Raw genomic sequence first — 14,047 nt, 5'->3', positions numbered from 1 at the left:
CCCCTGACCTATCCGTTCATTCATCCCTATACACTCCTCCAACACCATCTATCTCCATGCACACCCCTTCATCCGTCACCATGCACTCTCCTTCACACACATCTACCTAGTCCTTCAAATCCAGCCAACTTTCTATCCCTCACCACCCTATACACCTGTCAATATGATCTCTGTATCTGTGTCTGGTTTCACCCTTCTATCCATCCATCCCCACACACACCTCTGTATCCATCCATCCCTTCTGCCACCCCTCCCTCACACCATCTACCTGCACAGCACTCCAGCCCCTCTGCCACTACTGTCATTCCCAGCTGTCCAGCCACCCCAACACCAGTGAAATCTGACCCTTCAGTCCCATTACTCCCTGGTCTGATCCATCCACATGAAGCTAGTAGCAGGATGGGGAGGCGAGGGGAATATTTTCCAGCCTAGAGCCTTGCCCCTCTTTCCAGACCCCTAGCTTCCCTTCGCTCTGCCACCCCATCCAGTGCACCCTAAACTTCTGCGTGCTCCCCCCACCCCCCATGCAGAGATAGGGCTTCCCATAACCTCAGAATGGAGACAAGCGTGACAAGGTAAAACCTGCTCACCCATACCAGACCAGGCACGTCCCTCCTCATCTTCCCTCTGACCCCTGGGATCCTGGCTTTAAGGAGCACCCCTGTGGGATGGCAGCATCCCCATCACTGCCACCCCACAGACAGCCTCGGCCAGCACTCACCCCCCAGAGCACTGCATAGCTGCATGGAGAGGAGACCGATTCCAGCTGGCTTTGCACGGGGCTCCTCGTCCCTCTTCACCACCCTAACGAGGCAAGGGCAGAGTTAAGGAGCACAAGCCTCTGTGAACTGGGGAAACGGTATCTTAGCGCTGCCCCTGCACAGCACAAGCACTGGTCAGAGGCTCATTCAGCAGCCTTTGGGACACCCAGTGGGGAAGACACAGAAAATCCCGAGAGGGGGCAGGGGACATGATGGGAGGCAGGGCACAGAGATGAATTGGGGTGGGAGGCAGCAGGGAGGGTACACCCCAGAGGACGGCATCCTCAGCCCTTCCCCTAGGTTACACTACAGACCCGTGCTGGCCTGACAACCCCCCCCCCCACCCCGCAAACAGTGAAGCTGCCTGAGACTGCAGCAGAGCTTGGGACACCTAACCCTGAACCCTACAGAGGGTGAGTGGACGGTCTGGGGAACTATTTCCCAGCTAAGCCAGGATTGGGCAGTGCTAGCCACACTGGCGGGGCTCCCCTTCTTCGAGCCATGCTCCCCAAACTCTCTTCCAGCACCTATGACCCCCAGCAGGCAGCTCTAATCCCACCCAACAAGTGCCGACATCCCTACAGGGCAGCCCCACCCTAGAGCATGGGCTGGGCAGCCACACTCCATCCTGCCCAGTCTGGATCCCCGCCAGCCAGCCTGGCAGCCCAGAACCCTGCGGCCTAGTACAGCCACAGCCTCCCTCCTCAATTCCGCTACCGACTCCATACCCAGCACGGGGATGCAGCTGTCTATGGGGTGGGGTTCAGGGGCTGGGCATACAGTGATCCCTCAAAAGGCAGACAACTCTGGTGTGGGACAGGAAAGATGCTGAACAGCTACACAGCTGGAACAGTAACCAAAAGCTCACCCCAAAGAGAAAAGCAACAGGAATTGTAAGGAATCTCCAGGATGAAACAGAGCATGTCCCTCAGCACTGCCTGCCATGGGGAGCCCCCCCTATGAGCCCTGCCCCCACCTCACTCCCTGCAGCACAGTAGGGCAAGCACTGACAATGAGGGAGGAGCATCCCTCCCCCTAGCTTTCCAGGGGAGCTCTCCCCCCTGCAGGCTCCCCTGGCATGGCCTGTCCAGGCTCCCCCAGCCCAAATCAGCTGCTATCCTTGCGACCTCATCCACATCTGCCCTGGAGAAGAGCTCAGGCTCCCAGCCAGCGCTGCTATTGGACCCACAACCCCGCACACCCCACCCTATGGCTAGCAGTGCTGCACCACCTCTGGACATGTGGGCTGCTCCAGCCCCCACCCAAGATACACAACCACACACAACCCCGCCCCGCAGCCATAACCCTATACATGGACACATAACCACAAACAGGTGCACACCCTCATGCAGAAAGGCAACCCTGTATGAACCACACACAGAGACACAACCCACAACTCTATACATTCTACACACAGACACACAAGCAGAGGCATAACTAAGCACACTCACAACTGTATACACTCTCTTTCACATGCATACACACACACACTAACAGAGACACAACACTATACACACAAGATACAATTATATTCAGGCACATATGTCCTGGACACACACACAGCAGCTATAGGAGCGGCCACTTCAGCAAGCCAGAAGTAGAAAGGAGATATGAATGGGGTGACTGGGCCTCACACATACCCCCACATCCTCAGAGGAAGAGAAACAAGCCAGAATACACAGGCACACACTTGTGCACTCACACAGGGAAAGAGTCACACGCTGAGAGAACCCTACTGACATGCAATCACACACGCAGACACACATAATCACACTGACAGTCAATCGTACACAACCCTACATACACCCACTCAGAGATACAGAGACAGACACAATTTTACCATCCCACAGGGAGAGAGACACATAGACACACAACCTTTACGTACACACTGAAATGGTCACACGCTTGCATGCACACACAACCCAATATGCACTCACCAGCATGTACTTGAACACACAACCCTCCAAGCACACCGACCCAAGCACAGAGAACCCTATACACACAGGGACAAGCCCACAGACACAAAGTAGCACACACTGACTGGCAGTCACACACGCACACACTGACAGCCACAATTACACAATCTTGCACATGCTGACATGGCCGCGCACACACGCAGCTTGGCCACACTCTCTGACACAATCCCCTCACTTGCACACAGATACAATTGCAGCCCTCTCCCCATACACTGCCACCAGCAGGGGCACACACAACCTGACACACACAACGACACAAGCTGCAGCCTGACACTGACACACACATCCTTGCACACATGCACGCTGACACACGCACCCTTGCACAAGCACACCCACACAACCTGGTGCACGCGCACACACACACACACACACAGTCACCCCCCCCCCGCAGGGACGCGCCGCGCGCGGCCCCAGCTGCCGCCTCCCACACGCCGCCGCCCCCGCGCCCGCCGCTCACCGGGGCCCGGCGCCCCTAGGCAGCCCCGCGGCGGCCCGGCCCCATGATCCCGCGCGGCCGGTGCGGGGCCCCGCTCCTAGCGCCCCATGCCCGGGCCCCGGCGGCTCCGGTGCGGCGGCGGCGCGCGCGGCTGGGCGGCTCCGGGGCCGGCGCTCGCCTCCAGCATCCCGCACGCCGCGCGGTTGCTGGAGACGCGCTGCCGTTTCCTCGCCCGCCGCCAACCCGGGGCCAGCGCGCCGCGCGCAACGCGCGCCTCGTGCCGGCGCGTGGTTAACCCCTGCGGGGCCGCGGGGCGGCGCGGAGAGTCCTGCCCCCAGCATAATGCCCCCGTATCCCCACGGAGAGTCCCGCCCCACACGCTTCCCCACGGGCCTCCTGCCCCCGCGATCATAGTGCCCCCGGCCTCCCTCCCCTGCTACCCCTCACGGAGAGTCCTGCCCCCAGCATAGTGTCCCCTGCCCCCCACGGAGAGTCCTGCCCCACACGCTTCCCCCACGGGCCTCCTGCCCCCAACCCCGCAGAGAGTCCTGCCCCCCGCGATCATAGTGCCCCCCCAGGCCTGTTCCCCCCAGAGAGTCCCACCCCTGCATGCATCCCCCCCAGGCCTCCTGCCCCCACGATCATAGTGCCCCTCAGGCCTCCTGCCCCTGCCTGCAGAGTCCCGCCCCACACGCTTCCCCAGGGCCTCCTCCCCCCCGCGATCATAGTGTCCCCCGGCCTCCCTCCCCTGCTACCCCCTCACGGAGAGTCCTGCCCCCAGCATAGTGTCCCCGTGTCCCCACGGAGAGTCCCGCCCCACACGCTTCCCCCGGGCCTCCTGCCCCCGCGATCATAGTGCCCCCGGCCTCCCTCCCCTGCTACCCCCTCACTGAGAGTCCTGCCCCCGAGCATAATGCCCCCGTATCCCCACGGAGAGTCCCGCCCCCACATGCTTCCCCCCCACGGGCCTCCTGCCCCCCCCCGCGATCATAGTGCCCCCCTGGCCTCCCTCCCCCCCTGCTACCCCCTCACGGAGAGTCCTGCCCCCCCAGCATAGTGTCCCCATGTCCCCCCACGGAGAGTCCCGCCCCACACGCTTCCCCATAGGCCTCCTGCCCCCAGCCCCGCAGAGAGTCCTGCCCCGCGATCATAGTGCCCCCAGGCCTGTTCCCCCAGAGAGTCCCACCCTGCATGCATCCCCAGGCCTCCTGCTCCCCACGATCATAGTGCCCCTCAGGCCTCCTGCCCCCGCAGAGTCCTGCCCCCACACACATCCCCCACTGGCCTCCTGCTCCCCACGATCATAGTGCCCCTCAGGCCTCCTGCCCCCTGCAGAGTCCTGCCCCACACACATCCCCACTGGCCTCCTGCTCCCCACAATCATAGTGCCCCCGGCCTCCTGCTCCCACCACAAGACACTTGTCCTCTCATGCTCATATCCCACCCCCAGAGAGGGCACCTGCTCCCCACATTGCCCCCTCACCCTCCTGTCTCCCACATCCCTCCCACAGACGGCACCTGTCCCCCCTGCTCATAGTTCCCCCCCCCACCTCCGGTCACCCATCACAAGACTTGTCCCGCACCCTCATGTTGCCCTCCACAGGCCTCCGTCCCCTGCCACATCCCCTCCATAAAGAGACCACACACACGCAGCCCCACAGAAACCTGCCCCTGCTCATATTGCCCCCAGAAGGCATCTGCCCCCATGCTCATATTCCTCCACTGCTATCACCACATGCAACCATCCTCCTCAGAGAACATCCCTCCACCCCCAAAGACACCTGCAGCCCCTTCCCCTGCACTTACACCCTCCCATTCACCCTCCCCCCATTCACCCCCCCATTCACTTCCCTCAAAGGAGGCAAGGTGGGGCCTCTCACACATCTTATCAGCGGCCCAAAGAAGCCACCCCCCAATTGACAACAGCCACCAACCCCCCCACCCCATGTTCAAATACACCCCTGCCCAACTCACCCGTTCCACCCTACCTGCTATGCCGTCAGCCCGGGGCCCCAAGTGTTAGGGGACCAGCCTGAAGGAACAGCACCGAGGGCTGGAGGAGGGAGTCAGGGGAGGGAAGATGGGGGTGGCTTAGGGGGACCAGGCAGGAGATGGCACTGGGGGTGGGGGCAGCATGACATGAGCTGGACAGGGTCTATGGAGGGAACATGGGTGCAGCAGGCAGGGCAGGAGCTGGTCAGGGAAAATGAGGGGCACAACATAGAGGAAGGCAGTGACAATGGGGAACAGTCAGGGTGAGCACACAGTGGGGCAAGAGGTGGGGGTGACCTGGAGGACTGGAGCAGCAGTAGGGGGAAGTTCAGGGAGCCTTGGGGGGCAGGGTGAGGGGGTGAGTGTGACAAGGGGGCTGTCAGGAGAGCTGTGGATAGAAGGGGGAGAGGTGCAGGAGGTAAATCCCAGCTGTTCCCTGGGTGAGTCCAATGGGATCCCACACCTGCCTTGACTCTACCCCACATATGCCCTAACCTTCTGTCTGAATCCTGACCCAACCATTCAATCCCACCCACAAACCATAACCATAACTCTCCCATTTATCACCCCAGCCATAATCCCACCTCCTCAACCTTAATCATAACCTATAGCTCGTCTTCAACCTGTCACCCTGACCCCCCTTAACCCAACTCCAAACTCCTCAGGCCCCACAGAAACCCTACCAGGCTACTTTAAACTGGTTCAGTGAGACCCAGCCTGCTGTGTGCAGGGATGGTCTAAGAGCAGTTTCAAACTGCCTACAGCCGTTTAGTTTTGCACCACAAACTAAACTGCTATAAATCAGGTTTAAAACCACAGAAGCAGACAAAGCCAGTGTAAAATCCACTCCATTTAGGCCATGTCTTCACTACACATGTAGTGGTTTTACATCAAGCTTTCTCACTGTAAGATCCTAGTGGGGACAAGGCCCCAGGTACTTTTTAGCTGGCTGGAGTGAGGCATGGTCAGCCCTACATCCTCATGCCCTGGGTGCATCTTCACTTGGAAAAACTGCACTGTTAATTCAAGTTAGCTCAACATCTACCTAGCTCAGGCTAGGAGGGGGGATGTGAGCAAGTGTTGGCTAACAATCAACATCTTGGAAAAGCCTCTGCCTTTAAACACAAACTAGGGACAAGGGTTTTTTTCCATATAGGTGACAATCCTAGTGCAGTTTCAATCTGTGTTAGCAAGCAGAGGTAACCAGGAACAGGGACACTGCAAAAAGCTGTGTTCTGAAATTAGCTAACCCAGGTTAGAACAACAGTGGATGTGGCAGCTCAGGTTTTAAGGTAGTGTAGCAGCTCGAGTTAAAGCTGCCAGAGAGACATGGTTGAACTTGCGCTGAGAACCCAAGTTAAAAGCCAAGGTGCCATATTTTCACTGCTATTTTACCCCAGTGTAGCTAATTGGAGTTAAGAACACACCTTTTTTGTTGTGCAAACACATTCTTAGGACTGGCTGGTGTACACTCTTCCAGAACTAGGCTACAACTGTCTGCTCCTAAATTAGCTGAGGTAACACCCACCCATCCTCACCCACATAGACATGGCCTTAGTGCGAACACTCCACAAAGATCTTCCAGGAGAGGAACATTTGCCCCCAGTCGCAGTCCCTACGAGGTGGAGGTTACACGTGTTCAGCGTCTTCACCAGGATTCACCATCATGTTCATCTGCTTGAATTAACTAGCAACCACTCAGGAGATGTTACAGCATGATCCAAACCTCTAGTGGGCCCTAAACTTTACCCTTCCCCCAAACTTACCCATATCTGTACCCCTAATGTGTAGACTTGTACAGATAACCCACACACCCCCAACCCCTTACCGTAGTCCAGAACCCTCACCCCTAAATTAACTCCCTGCTTTTAAACCTTAACCCCAACTCTTACCCCATAACTCCTACCCCTACCCACCTGAACCTTAACCCTAACTCCTCACCCCTCATCTGTAATACCTACCATAGCCAATGACTCACCCCTAACCTCCATCTGAACCCAAATCCCTGCCCCTGTGCCCTCACCCTAACTTCTTCCCTACCTCTCACCCACCAATTCCCAGCTCCATGGCTGCTCCAAGCAATACTCATCCCTGGTGTGTGCAGGAGACCCAGGCATCTGCAGCAGGGCCTGGGAATGCTGGGGGGAGGACAGGCCTGCAGGGACATGCTGACTGAGGGAATGGAGTAGGGGGAAAAACAGCCTTGAGAATGGAGGGGAGATTGGCAGAGATGAGCCACCCCAAGGAAAGATCCGGGCCAAGCCAGCCACAGATGCCTCAGCCCTAGAGCTCTGGAGGGTTCCATGATCAGCAGGGTTACAAGCTGGATGGGAGAGATCCCATCAATGCTGCAAGGAACTGAGGGGGAGGGCACTTTCCACTGGCAGTCAGTGCTGATCCTACCACGGCACTAGGGGCCCTGTGTGCAGGGGGGGGGGGGGCGCAGATTGTGGCAGGAGCACTGTACTCTGGGAGGCAGAGGACTCAGTAGGGGGCACTGTGCTGCATAGCATAGGGGACTCAGCAGGGGGAGCTCTCCCCTGGCAGTTAGTGCTGATCCCAGTGCAGTGCTGCAGAAAGAGGGAGGGAGAGAGAGAGAGATATGTGTAATAGGGGGCGCTGTGCTGCATGGCACCTGGGGGCTTAGCAGGGGGCGCCAGGCTGTGGGGTGCTTGGGTGGGGGCTCAGCAGGGGGTACCAGGCTGTGGGGCACTGGGAGAGTTCAGCAGGGGGTACCGGGGTGCAGAGAGTGAGAGTGCAGCAGGTGCCAGGCTGCGTGGTGCTGAGGGGCTCAGCAGGGGGTGCTGTGCTGCGGGGCACTGGAGGGCTCAGCCGGGGGCGCGGGGGGTGCGGGGCACTGGGGGCACCGGGCTGTGAGGCACCAGGAGGGGCTCAGCCAAGCGCACTGGGCTGCGCGGCGCCACGTGGGAGGCTCACCGGGGGGCACCGGGCTGCAAGACACAGGATGGGTGCCGGGGCTGTTTCATCCCCACAGCAGCGAGGCTGCGTCACCTCCCTTCATCTCTCCTTGGGGTTTCCATGGAAACCTTTTAAGCCAACTTCTCAGGGAGACAAATTTCTTTTTTTAAATGCTGAGAGGAAAGGGGGGAGGGGGTATATTAGTGCATACGGGGCTTGGGGGGGGGCGAGCCTGGGGAGGGGAGAGGGGAGCTGAGGAGTCAGGGGGGCAGACACAGGACACCAGCCTGACTCGTCCACATTCCCTCCCCACTCACACTGCTCTGAAGGGCCGTGGGATCTAGTGGGTTAGAACTGGGGGTGAGGTGAGGTGGGGTGGGGGGCTGGGAGCCAGGACTCCTGGGTTCTATCCCCAGCTCTAGGAAGGGAGTGGGGGCTAGAGGATTAGCACAGGGGGGCTGGGAGCCTGGACTCCTGGGTTCTATCCAGGGCCGGCTCCAGTGTTTTTGCCACCCCAAGCAGCAAAAAAAAGCCGCAATCGCAATCAGCTCTACCGCCACAGCTTCAGTCTTCGGCGGCTGGTCCTTCGCTCCGAGCGGGAGTGAGGGACCCACAGTCGTGCCGCCCCTCTCCATTGACCGCACCAAGCACCTGCTTGCTGGGCTGGTGCCTGGGCCCGGCCCTGGTTCTGGGAGTGAACCAGGCAGCTGGGTGCCTGCCTGCACCACCTGGGGGCAGGGAATCTCACAGCGCTGCAGGCCAGGATTTCTGCCAGAGGGGTTCCCCTAGCAACTGTAGCCAAGCACCCATGCGTGGCTGCAACTCAGTTGAGCGGCTTATTATGGGATGGTTCTTCTTGCCTCCTTGGCATGGCACCAGACAGCATTTCTGGAGGGACACCCACTGGAACGTAGCAGGCTGCAGAAACTGGGAGTGGAGATCCCAATCCCCCCATACCTGCCAGCATCCCCCTCCATACTCCGCTCCACACAGACACCTCTCATTTCCTCCCTCCCCATACAGAGACATCCCAACCCACCCCACACCAGCCAACCTCACCCTCTCATATCCCTGCATGCCATGAGTTCCCCATCCCCCACAACCTGGCCAGCACCCGTTCCCTCATACAGAGACCCCCCCACTCCATCCCACACCAGTCACCACCTCCTCCCAATACCCTCATAGAAAGACCCCCCAATCCTCCCCACAGTCAATGCCACCCAGCACCCCATTCCCCCATACAGAGCTCCCCCTCTCCAACCCCACCCTATCTCCCACTCCAGGCAGGGAGTTTAGGATGGGTACTCACAGCCTGCAGCGTGGGAAATGCAGGGACAGTTTTTCTGGGGGAAGCAAACAGGCCCAGTGGAACATACCCTGGGGGCAAGGGAAGGGTGGGTTCACCCAGATGGAGGCACTGGGTTAAAGTGAGTACAGAGGAGACAGACCTAACCCCCCATCCACCCACCCCCAACTGCCCTATCTCAAAGCTGTCTTGTTCTGAGAGCAGGAGCTCCACCCAGTGGGGACCAAGAGATGCTGCATATTCAACTTGCCCCTGCCCTTACTGTGGAAAGAGGGACCCAGTGCACCTGACCTCATGCCCCTCCCAGAATCCAGGAGTGTCTCACTACAGGATCTGCTTGGATCAGCTGCTGTGGAGTGTTTGAATTACTGGATCTACCAAGGGTCTGCTGGTAGATCTTCTAGTGAATTCCCCCCCCCCCCAAATTGGTTTAATTGCAGGATTTTCTAGGCCTGAGGACTGTGGAGGCATGTTTCACTGAGATTCCCTGGGGGTCGGGTGCTATGGCTCATGTTTCACAATGGGAACTACTGGGATTCAGGCACTATGGGCCTGCTTCACGTTAGGATCTACAGAGAATTAATGTTCCCTTATGGGATCTGTTGGGCTCAGTGTCAGAGCACATCACAGTGGGATCAAGTAGGGCCATGTGTCTGTGTGATCTTGGGGTCATTAAGTGCCGCAGGGCATGTCTCCGTGGAATCTCTTGGGCACCAGACGCAGAGGGGAGAGAGTCTTTGGGATCACATGCCACAGAGCATGTTGGCTGTGGGTTCTAGTGGGGCTCATGAGGGACGTGTCTGTTGGATCTTGTGGGGACAGGAGACTGCAAGGCACGTGTACCTGTAAGATCTCAGAGGATCAGGCACCGGGGGTGGGGGGGTCACTTGGGAACTGGGCACTGCAAGGTGAATGTTTTTGTGGGATCTAGGTGATATTTGCTGTAGAATCTATTGGGAGCAGGCACTCTGGGGTGCGTGTCTCTGTGGTATTTACTGGGAATCAGGCACCACAGAGCAGGTTGGTGGCGAGATCTAGTTGGATCACGAGGCAAGTATATGCGGGATCTATTTGTGGAATATGTGTCTGGGGGATTATTGGGATTGGACATTTATTTCTGCATTCGCACGGGGAATGGGTGTCAGGGGTGTAAGTAGTCACTGTGGACCATGCACATCGGTGGGAGCTACTTGGAATTGGGTGCCATGGGGCACGTGTCCCTGCAGGATCAAGTGGGTTCATCACTGTAGGGTGCTGGCTGGCCATGCCCTACTGTAGCCTGTCCCAGCCCCACTCACCCCACGCCGCAACCCTGACTTCTTCACTTCATGCAGTGCCGCAACCCCCACTTCTCCACCCCATGGCCCCCCAGTCCCCACCCCATGCTGAGACCCCCCACTTCTCCACCCTGTGCCCCACACAGTGCAGCGCCCCCAACCTCCAGTCCCTGCCTCCTGCCGTACCGTGCTCAGGCCGCCCCTCCACAGGGACGCTGACCGTGCGGCGCAGCAGCTTGGTCCGGCAGGGTTCACTTCGCCGTTCCCTCATCAGCAACGGGTGGATCTGGAGATGGGGGAGGAGAGAGACAGGGGTTAGTGCTGCATGGGGGCATCCCTTCTTTAACTTCCAACACCCCAGCCCTCGGGTCCCTGCCTCCCCCATTGCCCCCCAGCTGCCTGTGTCAGGGCAGGAGTGCACAGAGCGACAATCCTCAACCCCTGAGGCTGTCACAGGTGTGGCTTTATCCTGCATGGGGGGGACCCAGCCGAGGGATGGTACAGCATTACCCCAGGGGACCAAGAGGGAGGAGGCTGCATAGCACCCCAGCACCAGGACTGCAACCTCCCCCCCAAAGATGAGTTCAGAAGAAGCCCTGCCCCAAGCTCAGGGGCAGGGGACACTGCATCATATTCTAGAGAGACCTCTCAGCTGGGGCAAGTCTGGGACCAGGAGGGAAGTGAGAGCTCTGGGTGAGGGGGAAAGTGGGGTGAGGGGTTCGCTCTGTGCTTGAGAGACAGGGGAGGGGGTACTCCAGGAGGGAAGGGCAAGGGGGAAGGGATCTCTGCTCTGGGTGGGTGGGGGGATCCCTCTGGGGTCCCTGCAAGCTCCATGCTCCCCCTCAGCTGTATGTCCTGTCCCATCCCTGCATGTCTCACCTCGTCCTCGTCTAGCATAAGCAGCTGGTTTCCAGAGATGATGCAGAATCGTGGATTCCAGGCTGGGCGTTCGTAGGGAGAGTGCATGTAGGGCATGCGGTGCATGGGGGCTCCTCGCACATCTAGGGAAGGGAGAGAGGGGGTTAGAGATGATGCAATGGGGAGTGGTGTCTTCCTGGGCAGACAGAACCCTCCTTCCCTCCCCACACACACCCCTCCCTCATTGCATGCACCCCTCCATCCATCTCATCCCAAGCACACCCATCCCACACCACTCTTGCCCTCCTCACCCATGGGCATGCTTCCATCCACCCACCCCAACATATCCCTCCATCCATCCCCCTCACATCTCTCTCTCATTACCACACTCCCCACCCACACTGTGGGGCATCAGGGATGGAACTGACCCACTGGGCCCAGGTGAGGAATGACCAGGTCACAGTTGCACTCATGGTTGGGCTCCGCTGCCCTCCCGTACCCAACTTCCAGCCCAGCCCAGCCCAGAACCAGACCTCAGAGCTCTGTCTAACCCTGTCTTCTCCACCTCTTCGCTCCCAGGCAAGTGTCCCGATTTCTCCCATTAGCCCAAGTCTAGCCACCCCCAGTCCCATTGCAGCTGGGCCATAGCCCCAGGGAGGACCGTCCTGGAATAACCTCATGATAGGAGACGTTCTCTCCCAGTCCCCAGTCATTGGGGTCAGCTCATGCTCTGAAGCAGTAGGGTTTTGACACCCCCCTCCCGTTTCAATAACTCTGCCCATGGAACCAACAATCCACACAGGAAGATGCTGAAGACCCCGGAACAGCACCTAGAACAGTGGTTCTCAAACTTTTGTACTGGTGACCCCTTTCACATCGCAAGACTCTGTGTGCGACCCCCTTAATATATTAAAAGCACCTTTTTACATATTTAACACCATTATAAATGCTGGAGGCAAAGTGGGGTTTGGGGTGGAGACTGGCAGCTCAGGACCTCCCCCCCATGTAATAGCCTTGTGACCCACTGAGGGGTCCAGATCCCCAGTTTGAGAACCCCTGACTTAGAACTTTGATATACCCTTCTCCAGAAAGGAGAAACCATAGATCATCCCCAAGCAGGGCCGGCTCCAGGCACCAGCTTAGCAAGCAGGTGCTTGGGGCGGCCACTCCAGAGAGGGGTGGCACATCCAGCTATTTGGCGGCAATTTGGCGGAGGGTCCCTCGCTCCCGCTCGTGATTGCGGCTTTTTTTTTTTGGCTGCTTGGGACAGCAAAACCCCTGGAGTCAGCTCTGTCCCCAAGCCAGATTACACCACCTCCAGCCCCGGCACAGAAAGTTCATCCCAGGCTAACCCTCCCACTCAACTCTTGCAAGGGCTGGATCACTGGCCACAGACTGATCCAAAGGCAGCGAGTCCAGAAAGGACCAGCCAGTCATGTAGTTTGACCTCCTGTCAAGCACAGCCAGAGAATGACACCCCAGCACCCCTGTACTGACCCCAAGAACCTGAGTCTGGCTAGAGCATCTCCCAGAGAGGACTGGATGCCCTCGGAGACAGCGAGCCCATCCCCTCCCTTGCCTTAATCCCCCCGTTAAACAAACTGAGCCTTAGTTCCAACTGGAATGTATCAGGCTTCAGCTTCCAGCCAGTGGTGGTTCTTCTCCCTTTCTCTGCTAGGCTAAAGAGTCCAGGTATTTCTGCCACGTGATGGCCCTTACACCCCGCAATCAAGTCACCTCTCAGTCGTCTTCCTTTGATCAGCTGAAGAGATAGTGCCTGGGTAGCTGCCCATGGTCTCCAGCCTTACAGATTGGTTCTGTGGCCTCTCCCATTCTTCCACATCCTTTTAAAGCATGCGGTCACTAGAACTGGCTGCAGTGCTCATCATCCGTCTCTTCAGTGCTGTCCGCAGAGGTAAGGTCACCTCCCCACCTCCTTGTTTAGACAGGCAAGGATCATGCCATGGGCTCATTCTGGGAGCTCATGTGGAGACTGGGTCTTAATATTGCCAATGCCAGGGGTTCAGAACCCACATGCCAGGGCCCCCCAAGTCATCCCATTGACTTAATATACCTAGCTGTAGACATTTGGGAGTTTGATGTACTGCGCTGGTGTAAAGTACTTTACCCTGGGAGAATCAAGCCTACACCAGGGCTTTTGCCAGCATACCAATGTCAGTCAAAAATCCTCCTCCCCAATGCACAGAGCCAGGCCAGCAAAGCTGGATGCACAGATCAGGCCATAGACTGTCTGGGTGATGCATCCATAATATATGGAAATATACCTATCTCATAGAATTGGAAGGGACCCCGAAAAGTCATTGAGTCCAGCCCCCTGCCTTTACTAGTAGGACCATGTACTGATTTTGCCCTAGATCCCTAAGTGGCCCCCTCAAGGATTGAACTCACAACTTTGGGATTAGCAGGCCCATGGTCAAACCATTGAGCTATCCCTCCTCCCCATATGGCACCAGGCACACAAGAGTGCTGGTGCCGGTCCTCGCTGAGGCTTTGGGGTGCCA

At 58.2% G+C, this 14,047-nt stretch overlaps 1 protein-coding gene across 14 annotated transcripts in view; it reads right to left on the bottom strand.

Moving 5' to 3' along the window:
• Positions 1-14,047, bottom strand: part of SYNGAP1 (synaptic Ras GTPase activating protein 1) — a 49,069-nt gene that overhangs the window by 29,258 nt on the left and 5,764 nt on the right. For 9 of the 14 annotated variants that reach the window (XR_005592425.1, XM_039519060.1, XM_039519064.1 and 6 more), the window contains exons 2-3: positions 11,547-11,668; positions 10,854-10,953 (exon numbers count right to left, since the gene is read on the bottom strand). Coding sequence is in view for 9 of the 14 variants with exons in the window: in XM_039519060.1 (XP_039374994.1) it covers positions 10,854-10,953; positions 11,547-11,668 (222 nt within the window). In the remaining 5 variants the exon portion in view is untranslated. Of the gene's footprint in view, positions 1-721; positions 805-1,629; positions 1,740-3,194; positions 3,314-10,853; positions 10,954-11,546; positions 11,669-14,047 lie in introns of those variants that run through there. The other 5 variants (XM_039519069.1, XM_039519072.1, XM_039519062.1 and 2 more) reach the window with 4 other exon arrangements.

Source organism: Mauremys reevesii, unplaced genomic scaffold, assembly GCF_016161935.1.
Source record: "Mauremys reevesii isolate NIE-2019 unplaced genomic scaffold, ASM1616193v1 Contig82, whole genome shotgun sequence".
Taxonomy (NCBI): Eukaryota; Metazoa; Chordata; order Testudines; family Geoemydidae; genus Mauremys; species Mauremys reevesii.
This window is presented reverse-complemented; position numbering and strand designations above follow the sequence as displayed.